This window comes from Hemicordylus capensis, chromosome 2, assembly GCF_027244095.1.
Source record: "Hemicordylus capensis ecotype Gifberg chromosome 2, rHemCap1.1.pri, whole genome shotgun sequence".
Classification (NCBI taxonomy): domain Eukaryota; kingdom Metazoa; phylum Chordata; class Lepidosauria; order Squamata; family Cordylidae; genus Hemicordylus; species Hemicordylus capensis.
In genome coordinates this window covers 242,741,139-242,755,678 of record NC_069658.1, presented here as the reverse complement: position 1 = coordinate 242,755,678, position 14,540 = coordinate 242,741,139, and the positions used below count along the sequence as shown (strand labels likewise).

General features: G+C 46.9%; 1 protein-coding gene across 4 annotated transcripts; it reads left to right on the top strand.

The window, feature by feature from the left end:
* Nucleotides 1-748: 748 nt before the first annotated feature.
* On the top strand, nucleotides 749-12,878 carry LOC128347474 (zinc finger protein OZF-like). 4 transcript variants are annotated; one of them, XM_053302217.1, is made up of 8 exons: nucleotides 749-828; nucleotides 2,332-3,044; nucleotides 3,741-3,791; nucleotides 4,224-4,341; nucleotides 5,602-5,690; nucleotides 6,546-6,672; nucleotides 8,761-8,850; nucleotides 9,878-12,878. In XM_053302217.1, the coding sequence occupies exons 2-8, from the start codon at nucleotides 2,607-2,609 to the stop codon at nucleotides 11,137-11,139; spliced, it is 2,175 nt and encodes a 724-aa protein (XP_053158192.1). In that variant the 5' UTR covers nucleotides 749-828; nucleotides 2,332-2,606; the 3' UTR covers nucleotides 11,140-12,878. The 4 variants fall into 4 exon arrangements, with proteins under 4 accessions (XP_053158192.1, XP_053158194.1, XP_053158191.1 ...); XM_053302216.1 differs by lacking the exon at nucleotides 749-828 and adding an exon at nucleotides 835-1,237; XM_053302218.1 differs by lacking the exons at nucleotides 749-828; nucleotides 3,741-3,791 and adding an exon at nucleotides 836-1,237.
* Nucleotides 12,879-14,540: the final 1,662 nt, after the last annotated feature.

Below are 14,540 nucleotides of genomic sequence, written 5' to 3'. Positions count from 1 at the left end.
ATACAAAGTGGTTGTTTGTACATGATATATCTACAAAGATTTACACACAAGGATTTGGAAACCCACAAGGTTATGAAGTATATGCTGGTAGTACTGTAACTCGGGGGGTGGGGGATTTCAAGGCACATCAGGTCATGGGGGTGGGTGGGTTTACGTCCGACGTCCATTTCCACAATTTGTCCCATTGCTGTTTAGAAGAGATACTCTTGTCTTTTTTCACATAACCATACAAACTTTTCCAGGGCTGAGAGAGACTCCTGCCTGCAACCTTGGAGAAGCCGCTGCCAGTCTGTGAAGACAATCCTGAGCTAGATAGACCAATGGTCTGACTCAGTATATGGCAGCTTCCTATGTTCCTATGATGTAAGCTGTATTTATATGTAATGCTCCATCCAAACTCAGTCCATGTTATTGGTATGCATGCTAAAATAAACATGTTGGTGTTTAAGGTGCCGCAAGACTCTGCTGTTTTGTCTTTAAAAGGGGAAGCGGCGGGGAGGTGGGGGAGCCTCCGCCACTTTTCTGCTCACTTTTGCATTGGGGAAAAAGAGGGAAAGAAAGGCGCACTCTCTCTTGACACTTTCTGATTCAGTATCAGGGTTAATACAGGAGGGTTTCTTTGCCACCAAGAAAACCACAGGGTTCTGTGAGCGCCAGGAGTCGAAATCGATTTGATGGTGCACTTTACCTTTATCAGGGTTAAAGTCAGAGAGTCTGAATTCCTAGCGAGGCACCTAAAAGCCAGGGACGGGAGGTTCTTGCGTTGTTTACTCCCCGCCTCCTCGCTTGCGAAGGTTCACTTGCAGTCTCTTTGCAAGGGTCTGTCTGGTGAGTGCGAAGTAGCTTGGCAGTCGGGGAATCCCGGGGGGCTTGCATGGGAATGCAAGGGAGGGAAGCAGATGCAAACAGATCCCCAGGATAAAATCCAGCCTTGTCCGTCAAGCATATTGAGAGGAATCGAGTTGGGATCCGGTTGTGCTCCAGTGTAAACCAGCAAAACAAAATGGCCCGTGGCTGTCCCAAGTGTCCCTGGTGCCTACATCTTCATTCACGGCTAGTTTGTTTTCAGATGGAAAAAAAGAGAATAGCTGCTGGGGGGGTCTTCATTCCCAAGGCAACTGTGCTCGTGCCTTTGTCGTGCTCTGCAGAGCGTTGCCAACATGAAGCGTGATTAAAGAGGATGTGTGAAATGTACCAAGATTACCCGCTCACCTCAGGTAGTCAGGAGAAGCCCAGTGTAAGCCCGGTTTCATCCATGCATTTTAGCACGCATTCGTTCATTACAATGCAGACACGGGTTTGTTTGTTTGTTAAATTAATACTAGTTCCTTTCAAAATCGAAAAACCATGATTTATTGTAATGACAGCTCAGTCCTCCCAGAGGACCTGGCTCAGACTCATAACCTCTCTCCATTCTGTTAAGTCTTTTCATGCTCTTTTAAGGAGTCTAATACTCTCCAGTTCATTAAGCCATTAATCACCAGGACGGCCTTGTTATATGTGGGGTGTTTGGGGCATTGCTGGGTCTTCTTAGGATTGGGCTCCTGGCCACCCTGTACTTGGCCCATGTTCAGATTTCCCTCCCCTTTGTAATCACTTCTTCCAGCAGCTTTGCCTGCTCCTGTCTGAAATTGGGGAAAGGGATGATTGTGTGTTAGCATTTTACTCCTTAAGACCTAACATTCCCCCCACCCTTTCCCCCCTCTTTTTTGCAACAGGTTTGTCCCTGCACAATTTTTAAAACAGTTCTGTTGAGGGCTTAACAGTTACTTTTGGGGAGGGCTGCCCACCTCCTTCTCCTGTACCACCTCCATCACCTCCCTCAGCTGAGATGATATTGGGAGGCTGCTGCCCCTAATACTGTGCCATCCCACCAGTTCCATTGTTGGTGGGTACCAGGGCTACCTGCTGGCCCCCTCCACTGAGCCCAGCAGGCTCCCACATGCCTAAAGAGCCAACCCCCAAAGCAATTGCCTCCCCTTCACTTTTGCAATGCAAATAGGAAGGGAGGGGGCAGAGAGAGGAAGAGGAAATGGTCCTTTACTCCATCCCTCCCCTTTTCCATTACAAATGCACAGAGTGATAGGGAGCACCTGGCCAACTGTTATTTAATCCTTCCATCCCAGAGAACACCCCCTCCCCACTGTCTCCTGGCCATTCAAACAGGAGGATCTGGTGGGGGAGGGGGTGGGCAAGCAGGCAAGTGTTTCTGGGCAAACACTAGGGGCATATGCCCTTCTTGCCCAGTGCTAGCAATGCCAATGGGGTTTGGTGTAAATGGGTTGGACTCTGGCACTCTCTGATTATTGGGATTTGTCATCTTTTTCTCAGGGAGATGCTGAGATTTTCATGTGAATTATATGCTTGTCTGGAGACTGCTGTACCTATACTTTTGTCATGACCAATGAAGACTCACTGGCCTTGTGAAGCTAAGCCGTGGCCTCTTTGCACTGTATTTGCCGTGGGAATTAAAGCAAGGAGGTATTTCGGCTGTGTTGGAAGCTTCATTTGTGCACAGAGAGAAAATGGATTAGTGGTTGGCTAATCCAGGCTAAACAACTCGATAATACCACTCCGGAGTTACTCTAAAGGACTCTTTAATTTCAATGGGACTTCTGTCAAATAAATTAGGCAGGATGTTAGCCGGTGAATTGGGGAGGGGAGCAGGAAAAGGCCCACAAGCCATCCAGTCTGGGAGGGACAGCAAGTTATTGGAAAGAACTGTGCAGAAGGTCCTGGCTGAGGATACCACCAGGTCAGATGTCCAGCGGTGGAGATTTAGGCAGTTCCGCTACCAGGAAGTTGCGGGGCCCCGAGAAATGTGCAGCCAACTCCGTGATCTTTGCCTTCAATGGCTGAAGCCAGAGAGACATACCAAAAGTGAGATCCTGGACCTCGTGATCTTGGAGCAGTTCCTGGCCATCCTGCCCCCAGAAATGGAGAGCTGGGTCCGAGAATGTGGAGCAGAGACCAGTTCGCAGGCAGTGGCCCTGGCAGAAGGTTTCCTCCTGAGCCAGGCTGAGGCTGAGAGAGAGGATGAGCAGGTAGGCAAGTTTTATCCAAAATGTGTGGGACTCTATCCTAAATAACCAGCAGTTGCCCAACTTTGTCTGGAAATCCTTCCAAGCAGGAATGTCTCAAATTCCCAAAGCCAGTAGTTCCAAATAACAGGTGAAGCTTCCTCTGTGGAGCACAGCAAGAGGATCATGAAGCACCAGGGCGGGAGAGGACCCTCCTGCAAGTTACAGCCAGAGGTGTTTTCTTCCTAGTAGGCAAAAGTTCAGCATTTGCAGCCAAGAAAATTGCTATGCTAGCAGTCGACGTTGCAGAGAGGCAAAGAAAGGGTACAGGACCTTCACCAGTTTCTCCCACTCTTACCTCCTTTCCCAGTTGGGAAGTTGCAGGAAAGAGATGCAAAGGTTCTGTTTGAGTCCTCCTTTAATTGCCAGTGTTGGGTTAATATCCCATTCCACAGCGATTCCCCCCCCTTCAAGTCTCTTGTGTTGCCCTAAGGAGGACCTTCTTGGCTGTAGGGCTCCAGTGGTGGGACACTTTCCTCAAAGATGCTTGATGCCCTTTTTGTTTTCCTTTGGACACTTTAAAAATGTCATCTTGGATTGTTTTAGTCAGCTTCCTGATCTGACTGTTATTTTTGTTGATTTTTATTTTTATCGTTCTTTGTATTTTTGGAGCTTCGTTTTGGGTTTTTTTAACATGTATATCTCACTCTTCCTCCAAAGAGCCCAGAGCAGTCTACACAGTTATGTTTATCCTCACAACAGCCCTGTGTGGTAAGTTATGCTGAAAGATAAGTGACTGTCCCAGTCACCCAGTGAGTTTCAGGTCTGAATGGGGATTTGAACGCAGTCCTAGTTGAACACTCTAACCACTACACCATGCTGGCTCTCTTAAATAAAGCTCGTTTCTTAGCTGCAGCCTCTTGGGCTCATAGCTACACACCAGCAACCTTCACAGATGGCAAGAGTTAACAGTTTTCTCAATTAAATAAGCAAGACTGCGTCAACATTATGCTCAATGAAAATTCTGCATTAAACAAAACAAAATGTTGGGCCTTGTCTAAATAATGTGTAATTGCCGAACTATTTTTATTATCTGGAATGACTGCCCCATGGTATTTGTAATGAAGGTACAACCTTTATATGTCCAAAAATAAGTGGATACATCTTTTTTTCTTAGTCCCTCTTTGCTTTCTTCTGTTTCAGGCCCAGAGGATGTTGGCCAAAGTGTTCACTGATTTCCTTAAGGCAGAGAAGGCTCCATTGAACACCATAGTGTTCAGAGGGCTCATGCAGGAGGATGAGGGAGGCACCGCCCCACTGGGTAAGGATGAATAGGGTGTATTTCAACTTGGATTCCCTTTCCCCTGAAATCTCTGAACTGCCCTTAAGTGGAAGGTTTTTCTTTCTACCCTCCTTTTTTCAGTACGGTCATCCCTCGCCAACAGCGGTTTTCCCAATTGTGGTTTGAGTATCTGAGACTGGGAAATTGTGACCGGTCTCACCAACCACGACCTGAGTATCCACGGGTTTGGCGAGATTTCTTAATGATGTGGAGGGGGAGGTTTCCACAATTTTGGGAGGTTCAGAGGTTCAATCCACTCATTCCTCTTGCTGACCCTGCCAACTCCTCACGATTTAAAGTGATTTTGAGTGGTTTTTTGGGATTCAAAAGTGCCTTCGAGCAATTCTTTGGGCATTCAAAAATTTCCAGAGGTCCAATTTGCCCATTTCGCTTGCTTATTCTTGGTGATTTTAAGGGGTTCCGGGTGATTTTGGTCATTTTATTTTATTTTTTGGGATTTTTTTCCTTTGATGTTTTGGTCTTTTTGCAACTGCAATTCCCTTAACACCCTGATTTGCACTGATTTCAATTGCTCGCCAACTGCGAATTTACAAACAGCAAGGTTTTGCCAGAACGGAACCCTCACGGTTGGTGAGGGATGACCGTATGGGCAAATCTTGTTATGTGTGGACAGTTTCATGTATTCACAGGTGTCTAATTGACACTCCAAGTCAAGTCAAGTCTTGAACTTGACTTGACTTGACACTCCATTTTATTTTCTGCAGATATGAAAGGGTTAAAACTCACGTATCCACAGTTCCTAGAGGGCCGGAAATGACAGCAGAGGTCATTTCTGGCCACCATTTTGCCAGGAGGAGCCATTTTGTGGCTCGTTTCATTTGTTAAAAGTGGGAGGAAACGGGGAATTTGGGCCTGGGGGGTCCATTCCTGGATAGCTGGACGCCTGCGGAGCACGGTAATGGACTTTTTCCATCCGCCCACCCCATGCATTTTTGTCCCTTTTCCAGTTTCCAGGAACCTAACCTCCCCCCATCCCATAGAGTCAATGCTTTGGTATCCGCAGTTTCAAAATCCATGGTGTCCCGTTCCCCCCACCACCGGTGAAACAGAACCCCCACAGATACTGAGGTTTGCCTGAAATTTTAGTCTGGAACTCCAAACCAGAACACTGAACTATTCCCAAGAGCAATGGGATACTGATTTCATTCAAGCCTCTACAATGCAAACAGCCTATGAAGCAAACAGAAATAACTCCCCACCTCTTTGTTTCCCTCACAGGCAGTGAAATTAAACTGGAAGTTCCTTCTAGGCTGCCTCCTCCCCTTGGTGATGGAGTGGAAATGGGTGCTGTGCAGTCACCTGATCAGGTAGGAGAAGAACCACTGGAGGGACAGGCAGGCCTCCCCTCTCAATTTGGGCCTGAAAGAACCTCTCTGGGCTGGCCTGCCTGCTTGGCAAACTAGGCAGTCACTTAGGGTGCCAAGCAGGCAGGGGCACTAATGGCCTGAGTCACATGTGATCCAGGGCTGGCCTGCCCCCTCTGTCCACTTCCCCATTGCGCACGCCCTCTTTCCTCGCCATGGCCTCCACCAGTGTTCTCTCTAATTTTTTTCATCTGTGTGCAGAATGAGTTTTGTTCTGGGCAGCCGTGTGCGTACGTGCATTCAGAGTGGGACCTTCCTGATTCAACCCGAGCGGGATCTAAAATTAACTGAGTGGACATCAAAAAAACATGCCTTAGAGGGAACAGTGGCCTCCACCCGCTGCTTTTGAGACAAGTTGTTATGATGTCATTATAATTCACTGAAAAAATGGCAGGCAGGTGGAGGTGGTGGCAAGTGGTTGGGCAATGGGGAACGCCCTGCTGGCCACTGCCTCCGCCTGCCTCTTTCAAGGTGAGTTATAAATTTTCATGGGGCTGAAGGGGGTGGACTGGTGACATGGCGACAAAGAGGGCTAACTGGCGACAAGGAGTGCCCTGCTCGCTCGCGCAAAAGGGACGCATGCCTGCATCAACTGAGTGAATGAGCCGGGGAGCAACGGGAGAGGAGTGTGTGTGTGTGTGCCCAGGCAGGCTTTGCCTGGAGCACCCCTGTGCCTTGGGTCAACCCTGACCTCTTTCCTTTGGTCAAAGCTGCCCACTAGAAAGACTCTGAATCCATCCCTTTTTTGTGGGTTTTTGGATTCTCACATTTAGAGAAAGTGCTTTCTTTGTCTTTCAGGGTCTGGTGACCTTTGAGGATGTGGCTGTGTATTTCTCAGAGGAGGAGTGGGCTCTCCTGGATCCAGGCCAAAGGGCTCTGCACAAAGAAGTCATGGAAGAGAATTCCAGGAATCTGACCTCACTGGGTAATGGTCAGATTGGCTGACTGATGTGGAAAGCAGGAATTGCTGCCATAACTAGTCTGTATCCATGCACTGTTGCGATACTGTGGAAGTTGCCACTTGCCCTTGGGTACTCTGTGTGTTTAAAGAGAAAACCGGTCAGTCTTCCAACCAGAGCCTACAAGGCAACAAACTTAAAACCCTAAAGAGCTTTTTTAACAAAAAAAAATCCTTACTTCTTTCTCTTCCAGGCAGATAGAACTGCGAGCTCACCTGAGTTCTTACTGAATGGCCCTATGATAACCACTTTTGGTGGTCTCAGACATGAAGTAGTGATATTACTACCTGAGTAGTACTACTACTGCTATTATTCAGAGTAGTAGTGGTATTGAGGTTGTCCGGGCATAGTTTCACAGATTGCCTCCGATAGGTGACCTTTTTCATCCCAGTATAGCTGCAAGCTGTATGATTTCTTTATTTATTTAAAAATATTTACACCCAGTTCAGTTCAATTTTATTACAGTCATTGACCAGAAAAGAGAACATAAAAAATACAAATAACAATATCAATATAACAAATATAAATATAAACTTATACCCTGCCCCTCCAGTACACTACTGCTCAAGGCAGCTCACAACATTAATAAAATGGATACAATGTAGAATAAAAGATTAATAAAGTTAAGCAAGTTAAAAGACCAAGCTAAAACCACATTTAAAATTACATTTTTTAAAAAAATGTTTCAATTAAAAGTTAATAAAAAGCTAGAAACTGGCTGTAAAAACTTAAGAACCTACCAGATATAAGCAGCATATAAAACATTTAAAAGTCGCTTTTAAAAGATGTGTTTTTAATTGTTGTTGTTTTTAAAACACTCAGGGAGGGAGCATGGCGAAGCTCTTCAAAGAGGATGTTCCAAAGTCTAGAGGCCACAACTGAAAAGGCCCTGTCTCTCGTTCCTGCCAACCCGATTATTAGTGGCGGGGCCATGAGCAGGGCCTGAGATGCTGAGCAGAAGGCCCTGGCAGGTTCCTATGGGTGAATGCAGTCCAACAGGTAACCTCGTCCCAGGCCATGTAAAGCTTTAAAGGTCAAGATCATCACCTTGAATCTAGCCTGGAAGCGGACTGGTAACCAGTGAAGCTGTCACAGAATGGGTGTTACACTTGTGAAGTGAATTGTGCCTACAAGCATCCTTGCAGCAGCAATCTGGACCAGCTTCAAGGGCAGCCCCACATAGGGCACATTACAGTAGTCCAATCTGGATACTACCAAAGCACGAGTGACTAAGATCAGGTCCGACTTCTCCAAGTAGGGTCGCAGCTGGCATACCAGCCGTGGCTGAGAACAGGAGGATGGTTTAGACAAGGGATATTTCCAGAGGGATAAATAACTCCATGTGAAAACAGAAGCTCATTGTGTTTATCAACTGGTCAGCATTATGTACCTCCCTTTGCATGTCTTTTCGTTTTTTGACTCTCTATCTACATGACTCACTTCCTCCATGCACTGATTCACAGTGCCATCTGCTGGTCTTTCGTGGAAAATCTGTGATGAAATTTAAAGTACAGTGGTCCCTCGACTTACGTAGTTAATCCGTTCCGAACGGATGTTCGTAAGTCGAAATTTTCGTAGGTCGAAAAGCGCACCCGCGGAGGTCTGGAAACACTCGTAAGTCGAGGAAACCGCATCTAAAAATTCGTAAGTCGAGGAAGCCAAATCTAAACAGCCAACTACTTCCGGTCTTTTTTGGCGTTCGTAAGTCGAAAACATTGGTTGTCGAGTAGTTTGTAGGTCGAGGGACTACTGTACTGTTAAAAGTCCTCTGAAAAGATGTGATTTTCATCACAGACTTCTTGAAATGGCCAGCAGATGGCATTACAAAGTAGAACTTGGAGAAAGTAAACAATGTGGATGAGTCAATAAATGCAAAGGAATACACTGGGAAAGGGAGAAGTATAATGTGAACAACGAGCCAATAAACACAAAGAGCTTTCATTTTCAATTGGAGTATTTCTGTATCTGGCAATACCCAGGCTGACTTGGGTTTTCTGAAGACTTATTATAGTTTGAACTTTCAGAACCATTTTGCCTGCTTCTTTTCCCCAAAGGAGGATTTGCAGTTTCCAAGCTCACCTCTTGCCTGGAAGACAGGAAAGATCCATATGCCAAAATCTCCAAGGAAGGAGAGAGATCAAAAGGTAACTGTTTTGCTGTGTGGTGAGAAACTTTCATGGGCAGATCAGGCAAAGAGTTCTCTGGCAGGCCTTTTTTCTGACTTAATGTCACTCACATGAGAGACCTGTCAAAGGAAACAGCAAAGGAATAGCTGCCAAGATTCTACAGTTGGGTAAGTAGGAGGCTATAATGATGAAAAAAATTATGTCCAAACTATGTTGGGAAATGATTGTGTGATACAGCATCGTATGGAGCAAGCAGCTGCCAGTGAGTGCCAGTCAACAACAGGATCTGCCCACCAATAGATCTTTTCTGTCATTTGTTGATGATGACAAGTGTGGAGAAAGTGGATAGAAAGAAGTGCTTCTCCCTCTCACATAACACTAGAACCAAGGGTCATCCCAAGAAATTGCCAGGAAATTTATGATCAACATATGGAAGTACTTTTTCACACAACACATAATCAACTTGTGGAATTCTCTGCCACAAGGTGTGGTGATAGCCAACAACCTGGATAGCTTTAAGAGGGGTTTGGATAACTTCATGGACGAGAGGTCTATCATCGGCTACTAGTCTGAGGGCTATAGGCCACCTCCAGCCTCAAAGGCAGGATGCCTCTGAGTACCAGTTGCAGGGGAATAACAGCAGGAGAGGGGGCATGCCCTCAACACCTGCTGTAGGCTTCCAGTGGCATCTGGTGGGCCACTGTGTGAAGCAGGATGCTGGCCTTGGGCCTGATCCAGCAGGGCTGTTCTTATGACGAATATTGATATACCGTTTTTCAACAAAAGTTCCCAAAGCGGTTTACATAGATGCAGATAAATAAATAGAATGGCTTTCTGTCCCCAAAGGGCTCACAATCTAAACAAGAAACATAAGATAGACACCAGCAACAGCCACTGAAGGGATGCTGTGCTGGAGATGGATAGGGCCAGTTGCTCTTCCCCTGCTCAGTAAAGAGAACCAAAGGTTCCTCTTTGCTCAGTTAGCACGGGTTAAGGTTTGTGGCTCCATTGCTCCTTCATCAAGTTTCTCTCTTTATTCTTGCAGGTGATAGGAAGGAGAATGAGAGAGAGGGTGCACCACCGCGATGGAAAACGGAAGGAAGCCAGGAGAGGGAGAGGAATGTCATTGCTTCTGAAGGGACAGATGTCCATGTGATCCAAGGAGAATGTCATAAGGGAGACAAGAGGAATAAAATTCCTCTGTGTGTACAGATCTTAACTAGTAAATTTCAGCTTAGCACACACCAAAGAATTCACAGAGGAAGGCTATCCTACATGTGCTCAGAGTGTGGAAAGAGCTTCCATCGCATTGATAATTTTGTTTTCCATCAAAAACTCCACACAGGAGAGAAACCGTATCAGTGTATGGTGTGTGGAAAGAGATTCAGCCACAGGTCGACCTTTAATTGTCATCAAAGAATCCACACAGGGGAGAAACCATATACGTGCTCAGAGTGTGGAAAGAGCTTTATTCGCATTGATAACCTTACTATCCATCAAAGAATCCACACAGGTGAGAAACCATATGCATGTTCAGAGTGCGGGAAGAGTTTCATTCGCATTCAGAACCTTACAACCCATGAAAGAATCCACACAGGGGAGAAACCATATACATGTTCAGAGTGTGGAAAGAGCTTCAGTCAGAGCACACATCTTACTCGCCATCAAAGAGTTCACTCAAGAGAGAAACTATATCAGTGCTTGGAGTGTGGAAACAGCTTCAGTAATGTCATTAAACTTATTTCCCATGAAAGAATCCACACAGGAGTGAAACCATATCAATGCTCAGAGTGTGGAAAGAGCTTCAGTCGTAGCACACACCTTACATGCCATCAAAGGGTCCACACAGGAGAGAAACCATATCAATGCTTGGAATGCGGGAAAAGCTTCAGGCAAAGTGCAAGCCTCACATCACATCAAAGAATCCACACCGGAGAGAAACCATATTCATGCTCAGAGTGTGGAAAGAGCTTTAGTCGCAGTACAAGCCTAACATCACATCAAATAATACATACAGGAGTGAAACCATTTCAATGCTTGGAGTGTGGAAAGAGCTTCAGTCACAGTTCAAGCCTTAATGATCATCAAAGAATCCACACAGGAGAGAAACCATATTTGTGCTCAGAATGTGGAAAGAGCTTCAGTCGCAGTACACACCTTTCTTGCCATCAACGAATCCATACAAGGGAGAAACCACACACTTGCTCAGAATGTGGAAAGAGCTTCAGCCAAAGGATAACCCTTATTCGCCATCAAAGAGTACACACAAAAGAGCCTCCTGAATCACAGAAACATTTAGAATGTTGAAAGACCTTGGAGTGTTGCACAGATCTAGGGATTGCCAGAGCGCTGTTTTTCCGTTCCATGGGTACTTTGCCCATTTCCCAGTGTTCTCTTACATCTACATGAAACCTGTGGGGGAAGTCATCTTTGTCAGGGGGCTGTCACCAGTATGTGAATTGCATATATCTGTGCCATCTGCAGCTGGAGATGCAGTTGACAGCTAACATACAGCACAACATACAGCACTGTCTTGCTGCACTGGGGCAATGCAGCAAGTCAGTAGCCTAACACAACTTCCCAACAGGTGCAGTGGAGAAGTGGCCATTTTTGATGCCCTCACCTTCCCTAAGCAACCCTCTGTTCCACCCGAAATATATCCCTGAGGGTTGTGCAGCCCTCGGGGACATTTTTTTCAGGTGGCACATAGGCCTTACTGGGGAAGGGCATCAAATAGCCACTTCCTTGCTGCACCAGTGTGGTTTTGGGGGAAATTCCATTGGGCTGCTCTCTCGCTGCACCAGCACATCCTTGTCCAGTATGTCAACCGACCTTTTAAACTTGGTGTTTAGAATGTTATTTCAGCTAACAAGCTGAAATTAAATGTGAGCGAGACAGGTTGTTCTGGTCAGAACGACTGCTGATCTGGTGATAGTTTATCAGCCTGTTAAAGATGGGGTTGCACTCCTCTTGAAGAAGTAGGTTTGCAGCTTGGTGATGCTCCTGGGTGTGGCTTTGCACCTGGATGCTCATGTGTCTGCTGTGGCCTGGAGGACTTTTGCTCTGCTTTGACTGGTGTGCCAGGTACACTGTTTCTGTCTGTTGGATCTGGCCGTGGTCATCCATGCCCTTGCTGCATCTTGAATGGATTGCTGTAATGGGCTCTATGTGGGGCTGCTCTTTTTTGGAAAATTTAACTGGCCTAGAACAGTCTTCCTTCTAACAGGGATTCCCAGATGTCGCTGACTACAACGCCTATAATCCCCAAGCAAGAGCCACTGCAGCTGGAGATTCTGGGAGTTGTCGTCAACAACATCTGGGAACCCCTGTTAGAGGGAAGACTGGTCTAGAATGCAGCCACAGGAGTCTTGACTGGCTCATGGACCAGTTTGTTTCCAGGTGCAATTCAAGGTGCTGATTTTGACTTTTTAAAAGCCCCGAATGGCTTTGGGCCAGGGTGCCTGAAAGACCCTCTCTCCCCATATGAATCAACCTTGCTGATAAAACTTGCACCAGAGCTGCAGGTCTCAGGGATTCATCCGGCAGCCACACAGGACAGGACCTTCTCTGTGGTGGCCACCTCCTGGTGGAATTCCCTCCCTCAGTAGCTCCAACTTGCCCCTAGCACCGGACATTCTGAACACACTTGTTTTGTTCTGGCAGGCTTTCGCTAGTGCTGCTCCCTGAGAATCAGATATTTCAGTAGGTACTTGAAATGGCCGGGGCCTAGGCCCACAGGGGCTGGTTCAGGACCACAGCTTCTTCCTATTTTGATGGCTAAATCTTGTCACACTCTCTTCTAGAAACCAACACTCTCTCCTCCAATTTTTGAAGCTGTTAATCACCATTAAATCCTTGTTATTAGGGATGTGCATGGAAGCGGTTAGAACGGTGGATAGTTCTGCTGCTTCAACGGCAGGAGGGTGCAGCTTTAAGGCCGGGGGAGGATGCACTTCCCCCGCCTGCCCTCCAGACAGACAGCGCCCGGTTTCTTAAACATCCATTGGGGCAGCAGCATACCTCCCTGCTGCCCCCTTCGCTACATTTTCCGGAAGTAGTGGATGCGCATGCGCATGTTGCGCAAGTGCATCCCATGTGCATGCGCATCCGCTACTTCCGGAAAACGTAGCAAAGGGGGTGGCAGGGAGGTATACTGCCGCCCCAATGGATGTTTAAGAAACCAAGTGCTGGCAGGGGAAACGTGGTAGTGGTCAGGTGGGAGGGAAGTGCATCCTCCCCTGCCCTTAAAGCTGCACCACCACCCCAGCCGTCGAACCGGTTGCACATCCTTACCTGTTATGTCTAGTGTATTTTGGCCAGGGGTGTTGCTAGGGTCCTATTAGGCCTGGGTCCCTGCCTGCCCTTACTACTGCTACTACAACAAATGTGTTTGTACTACTTTTCAGCATAAATAAATAAATAAAATTCCAAATTGTTTACGTAGAAAAATAAATAAGATGGTTCCCTGGCCTAAAAGGGCTCACAATCTAAAAAGAAACTTACGCTAGACATCGGTGAGAACCACTGGAGGAATGCAATATTGAGGTTGCATAGGGACAGTTGCTCTCATAGGAACATAGGAAGCTGCCTTATACTGAGTCAGTGTATTGGTCCATCTAGCTCAGTATTGTCAATCCAGACTGGCAGCGGCTTCTCCAAGGTTGCAGGCAGGAGTCTCTCTCAGCCCTATGTGAAATGCCAGGGAGGGAACTTGGAACCTCCTGCATGCAAGCATACAGATGCTCTTCCCAGAGTGGCTCCATGCCTTTAGGGGAATATCTTACAGTGTTCACACATGTAATCTCCCATTCAAATGCAAACCAGGGCAGACCCTGCTTAGCAACAGGGAGAATTCATGCTTGCTACTACAAGACCAGCTCTCCTCCCTGCTAAATATATATAAACGACTTGCCTTCTTTCTCTCTGCATTGCAATAGCTTGGCCATCCATGAAACTGGGTGGAGGGTTGCATTAGGAATGTGGGCATTCGTGATTCACTCCTTTTGCAATGGCTGCACAACTTTAAGAAGGTTTGGGGGTGGGGGGTTAACAACAGTAGGAGGGATGACTGCTGAGGACCTCCTCCTGGTTAGGGGCGTAGCAAGGTTGGAGTGGGCCCAGGGACAAAAGGGAAGATTGGGCCTTCCAGCCCCCCCCCCTTTTTTTCTTCTTCTCTGGGCTGTTACCACCACTCCCTCCATTGAGCCCAGCCGCTTTGTTGCTGCTGGGCTACTGCCAGGTGTGAGGCCATGATCCTTCTGTGCCGAAAGAGCCAGCCTTCAACAAAACTGCTTTCATTGCTCTTTTGCATGCAAACAGAAAGGGAAGAGACAGTGGGTGTCTGCAGGACTTTTTCGGGGGGGGGGCAAGGACCCTATACCCATTTACCTGGAAGTAAGCCCCACTGAATTTAGTGGGAGTGTCCCCTCTTGCCCTCCTCTGGATGCCAACAGTGTGGAAGCAGAAATGAGGAAAAGGTATTTAGCTCTCTCTATTCCCCTTTTCATTACCAGCACACATAGGGAGGACAATGATGAAGGGGTGACAGGAAGCATTTGCTAAGGTGGAAGTTTCAATCCCAGTGTAGAATTTGCCGCCTTGACATCACTTCCTGCTTCATCCAAACAAGGTTGTGGCGGAAGGCAGGCAGGCAAGCGAGAGGTTTGGGCACCTAGCCAAAGATTTGGGGCATGTGCCCCTTGCACCCA